Source organism: Penaeus vannamei, chromosome 13 (genome assembly GCF_042767895.1).
Source record: "Penaeus vannamei isolate JL-2024 chromosome 13, ASM4276789v1, whole genome shotgun sequence".
Lineage (NCBI taxonomy): Eukaryota > Metazoa > Arthropoda > Malacostraca > Decapoda > Penaeidae > Penaeus > Penaeus vannamei.
The window spans coordinates 39057822-39063395 of record NC_091561.1 but is presented as its reverse complement, the minus strand read 5'-3'; the positions used below and the strand labels follow the sequence as shown (position 1 = coordinate 39063395).

The 5574-nt window shown below is 44.3% G+C and overlaps 1 protein-coding gene across 1 annotated transcript; it reads left to right on the top strand.

Annotated features, from left to right (window-relative positions):
- The first annotated feature begins 1448 nt into the window (after positions 1-1448).
- Positions 1449-5235, top strand: LOC138863762 (nucleolar protein dao-5-like). The gene is made up of 4 exons (XM_070128607.1): positions 1449-1501; positions 1989-2110; positions 3169-3792; positions 4598-5235. The coding sequence occupies exons 1-4, from the start codon at positions 1449-1451 to the stop codon at positions 5233-5235; spliced, it is 1437 nt and encodes a 478-aa protein (XP_069984708.1).
- The last annotated feature ends 339 nt before the right edge of the window (positions 5236-5574 follow it).

Sequence of the window (5574 nt, the reverse complement as noted above, 5' to 3'; positions counted from 1 at the left end):
AGCCAATACAGCACCACAGCAGAATTATACTTGTAAACTATTGGTATATATTGATCTAACATCATATGGGAGACAGTACACTACTTATCATTGAAATCCCGTGGATGGAGATATGTAAATTAGATAGCTTTTAGGGAAGAAGGTATTTCTTGAAGGTAAATTCATGTATGCAAATTCTATGTTGCTATCTAGTGTTTTCGATATTACATATTGCTTATGCATAGGGGTAACAGATATACTGTGTTTTGTCTCTTTAGCGTGTGTTATTTCTTTTTATTTTTATCTGTATCTGTTTGTTTGTCTCTCTGTCTCTCTCTCTCTGTCTTTCTTTCTCTCTCACTCTCTCTGTCTTTCTCTCTCTCTCTCTCTCTTTCTTTTTGTTTTAGTCTCTTCATCGTCTCTTTTCCCGGTTTATCTCGCTGTGCATCGCTCTTCTCTTCTCCTCCCCCTTTTTCCTCGTGCTCTCTCTTTCAGTCCATTTCTCTTTTTTTTCTCTTTCTCATGCTGTGTCTCTCTTTTTCCCATCTCTTTGTCTCATCCTCCCCCACTATTGATCATCTTCATTTTACTCTGTCTTTCTCTCTTTTACCTTCCATTTTCTCCTCATTCCCCTCTCCATCCCCTCACCCTCCTTCCCTCCCATCCCTCCCACACATCCCCTCTTCCTCCTCCTTCCTCTCTCTTCACCCTTCTCCATCCCCCTCACCCTCCCTTCCTCCCTTTCCCTCTCCTCTTCCTATTCTCTCCCTCTCTCTCTCTCCATCCCTCTCCCCTCCCGTCTTCTCTCTCCTCCCATCCCTCAACCCCCTCCCATCCTCTCTTCCTCCCTTCCACCCTCTCCTCACCCATCCTTCCATCCCTCCTTCCCTCACCCCTTTCCCATCCTCTCTCCCTCTCTCCCTCCTCCTCTCCCTCTCCTTCCTTCCTCCCTTCCTCTCCTCCATCTACCCCCCCCCACTCCACCCCCACTCCCTCGCCCCCCCCCCACCTCCAAAACGCCCCAACACAATATCTCTCTCAGCGATTCAAGAAATTCAGTTGCTTAGCGCAGTACACTTAAATATCCTTCACGCTCTTCGTTTACGTAACGTTCTAAAAGTTCTGGAACATTCGATATCATTCGTCGTGTTCTTTTCGCGTTCAATTTATCCGCCAAGTTTCGAATATTTTGCTGGCATGTGGACGAAAAGTCTGATTGGACCATCTCTTGATTAGTTTTAGTGCGAGTGTTTTTTTTTTTTTTTCTTAAGAGTCTCTTTTAATTGTTTGTTATTGTTGTCATCATTGTTGTTTATCGTTGTTGATGGCATGTATCATGTCAGCATTTGGCTGTGGTAGTGGTATTAGCAGCAGCAGTTAAAGCCACCACCAGCAGCATCAGCAATATGCAACAGTCGCAGCAGCAGTAGCAGCGTTACCACTGGCTCACTACCACTTCATCATAGAAAATGTTAGCAGCAGTTTATTATAAGCAGCAGCAGCTTGTTAAGCGTTGCATACTGTTGGTGTCATTCAATAAGCAGCAGTAGTCACCACCGTTAAGCAGCAGCAGCTGTTGCCACCGCTGTTGCTGTTAAAGTAGCGCGTTTTTTCAGCAGCGCTGCTGGCAGCGTAGAGCTGCAACAACGTTGCCAGCAAGCAGTAGTAGCAGCAGCAGCAAATCGTTGCTGCCAGCAGCAGTAGTTAAGTTGCGCAACAAGGTTAGCAGCAGCGTTGCTGCTTGCTAACAGCTGTTGCTGGCAGCAGCAGCGTTGCCAACCAACAGCAGCAGGGCAGTGCAGCAGTTGCTGCTGCACCGTTGCTGCGTGTTGTTAGCAGCAGTTGCTGCCAACAGCGCCGCTTACGCAGCGTTAAAAGCGCTGCCAATACGAAACGCCAGCAGTAGCAGCAGCAACAACAGCCAGGAATAAAGAGTGGTTAAGGCCAAACAAGTTGCTGGTTACAGCAGCAGCAGCATAGTTGCCGTAAATTTGTTGCTGCTGTTATAGCAGCAGCAACAACGGTTACAGTAAAGCAGCGGCGCTAGCCAAACAAGAGTTGCTGCTGCCAGCAGGCAGCAGCCTGCCGCTGCACCGTTGCCGTTGCAGCAAGGTTGCTGCCGCTGCCCAGCGTTAAGATAGCAGCAGCGGCGTTGCCAACAGCCGCCGTTGGCAGCAGCAGTGTTGCCAACAACAAGGCGTTAGCAGCAGTAGTTGCGCGCCACCCAGCAGCAGCAGCAGTAGTAGTAGCAGCAGCAATAGCAGCAGCAGTAGTAGTAGTAGCAGCAATAACAGCAGTAGTAGTAGTAGCAGCAGCAACAGCAGCAGCAGCAGTAGTAGTAGCAGCAGCAACAGCAGCAGCAGCAGCAGTAGTAGTAGCAGCAGCAATAGCAGCAGCAGTAGTAGTAGTAGCAGTAATACTAGTAGAAGTAGTAGTAGTAGAAATCAAGCTGTTCGACCGTAAAGATAATAAAAATCCATGAACAGTTTCAGAAGTCATTTTTTTTTTTGCAATCAATGTAAGTATTTTGTTATTCTCAAGACTACCGTTTGAACTGATCTTGGTATTGATAAAAAAATAAAAATAACAATCTGTGATATAAAACCCTGTCTCCTGTACAAATAGCAAGAAAGAATAACTGTATGATTTATATTATCATCATTATCTATCCATTCATCTATTCGTTAATCATGAAGTTTCACAAATAATACAAACAATAATGATAGAAATTATAGTAATAATAGTAATAATAACTAGAAGCATACCTCCGCCAAGGCAATTGGGTCATTTATAAAAAAAAAAAAAAAAAAAAAATCAGACAAAGAATTACATAAAAATCACCCCTTTCTCAACTACATTGGTGACGTCCTTATTTCCCGATGTTGAAATGTTAAAATAATTATGAGTCGAATCACCACCAACATTTAATGTCATCTACGTTGTGCTAAGACGCCTTTGGGAAAAAAACAAAAAAAAATAAAAAAAAAAAAAAAAAAAAAAAAAAAAAAAAAAAAAAAAAAAAAGAATAAAAATAAATAATAATAATAAATAAAAATAAGTAATAATAATAATAAATAAAAAATTATTAAACTTTTTGAGCTATCCTGCTAACCAACTAACCAACGCTACCAAAACATATGACGAACAAATAGAGATAAAATCATTTAGTGAATTCAAACCCTGTGTCAGCAAATCAGTGCCCAGGCTTTGGAAATTCAAAATCGACGCTAGCATCCACCAATCATCACCCAGCCTTCAAAAATTCAAATCCGCATCAGCCAATCAGCGAAGAGAAACCCCCAAACCGACGCTACCACCGACCAATCAACGCCAAGCCTTCAAAAATTCAAATTCGCATCAGCCAATCAGCGAAGAGAAACCCCCAAACCGACCAATCGCCTTCCGAAATTCAAATCCGCATCAGCCAATCAGCGAAGAGAAACCCCCAAACCGACGCTAGCACCGACCAATCAACGCCAAGCCTTCCAAAATTCAAATTCGGCTCAACCAATCAGCGAAGAGAAACCCCAAAGTCAACACTATCATCCACCAATCATCACACAACCTTCAAAAATTCAAATCCGCACCAGCCAATCAGCGAAGAGAAACCCCCAAAATCGACGCCAGCTTCGGCCAATCAACACCCAGCCTTCAAAAATTCAAATCCGCATCAGCCAATCAGCGAAGAGAAACCCCCAAACCGACGCTACCACCGACCAATCAACGCCAAGCCTTCCGAAATTCAAATCCGCATCAGCCAATCAGCGAAGAGAAACCCCCAAACCGACGCTACCACCGACCAATCAACACCCAGTCTTTAAAAATTGAAATCCGCATCAACCAATCAGCGAAAAGGAATCCTAAAACCGACCAATCGCCTTCCGAAATCCAAATCCGCATCAACCAATCAGCGAAAAGGAATCCTAAAACCGACCAATCGCCTTCCGAAATTCAAATCCGCATCAGCCAATCAGCGAAGAGAAACCCCCAAACCGACGCTACCACCGACCAATCATCACACAGCTTTCAAAAATTCAAATTCGCATAAGCCAATCAGCGAAGAGAAACACCAAAACCGACGCCAGCACCGACCAATCAACTCCCAGCTTTCCGAAATTCAAATCCGCATCAGCCAATCAGCGAAGAGAAACCCCCAAACCGACGCTACCACCGACCAATCATCACCCAGCCTTCCGAAATTCAAATCCGCATCAGCCAATCAGCGAAGAGAAACCCCCAAACCGACGCTACCACCGACCAATCATCACCCAGCCTTCCGAAATTCAAATCCGCATCAACCAATCAGCGAAGAGAAACCCCAAAACCGACGCCAGCACCGACCAATCAACACCCAGCCTTCCGAAATTCAAATTAGCATCAACCAATCAGCGAAGAGAAACCCCAAAACCGACGCCAGCACCGACCAATCAACACCCAGCCTTCCGAAATTCAAATCCGGCCCAACCAATCAGCGAAGAGAAATCCCCAAACCGACCAATCGCCTTCAAAAATTCAAATCCGCATCAGCCAATCAGCAAAGAGAAATCCCAAAATCGACGCTAGCACCGACCAATCAACGCCAAGCCTTCCAAAATTCAAATTCGGCTCAACCAATCAGCGAAGAGAAACCCCAAAATCAACACTATCATCCACCAATCATCACACAGCTTTCAAAAATTCAAATTCGGCTCAACCAATCAGCGAAGAGAAACCCCAAAACCGACCAATCGCCTTCCGAAATTCAAATTCACATCAGCCAATCAGCGAAGAGAAACCCCCAAACCGACGACAGCACCGACCAATCAACGCCAAGCTTTCCGAAATTCAAATTCGGCTCAACCAATCAGCGAAGAGAAACCCCCAAACCGACGCCACCACCGCCCAATCAACGCCAAGCCTTCCAAAATTCAAATCCGCATCAGCCAATCAGCGAAGAGAAACCCCCAAACCGACGCTACCACCAACCAATCAACATCCAGCCTTCAAAAATTCAAATCCAGCATCAATGCCAATCAGCGTAAGACAGAAACCCGCACAAACGCTACCACCAACTGTCTAACTAAGCCTTCAAAAATTCAAATCCGCACCAGCCAATCAGCGAAGAGAAACCCCCAAACCGACGCCAGCACCGACCAATCAACGCCTCGCCTTCCGAAATTCAAATCCGCACCAGCCAATCAGCGAAGAGAAACCCCCAAACCGACGCCAGCACCGCCCAATCAACGCCAAGCTAACCACCACAGTCCCAACGGCTAAGTCTGCACCCAGCCCGACATGGCAACGCGCCAGGCCGTTAAAAATCCGAGAGAGAAACCAAACTTTGTATATTTCTTTCCGAAAGACGATATAAATTTCCCTCTCTACCTTACTGCTGCTATTTCCTTGCCTCATTATTATTTTTTTCTTACTTTTTTTTTATTTATTCAATTTCCTCTCTGTTCCCTGTTTATGATATTGTTTTTTTTTCTTTTTTTATTTATTTATTTGTCTGTTTTCTATTGATCCTCTAATATTTGTAATTATATTCAATTAGACTATACATATCTATCATCTACATCTATCTATCATATACTTATCTATCTATATTATATTCAT

Coding starts and splice junctions, on each gene's coding strand:
- LOC138863762 (XM_070128607.1), top strand. CDS start 1,449: ATGTTAGCAGCAGTTTATTATAAGCAGCAGCAGCTTGTTAAGCGTTGC. Junction 2,111..3,168: donor GGTTGCTGCCGCTGCCCAGC/GTTAAGATAGCA, acceptor ACCCTGTGTCAG/CAAATCAGTGCCCAGGCTTT. Junction 3,793..4,597: donor CACCGACCAATCAACACCCA/GTCTTTAAAAAT, acceptor TCAACCAATCAG/CGAAGAGAAACCCCAAAATC.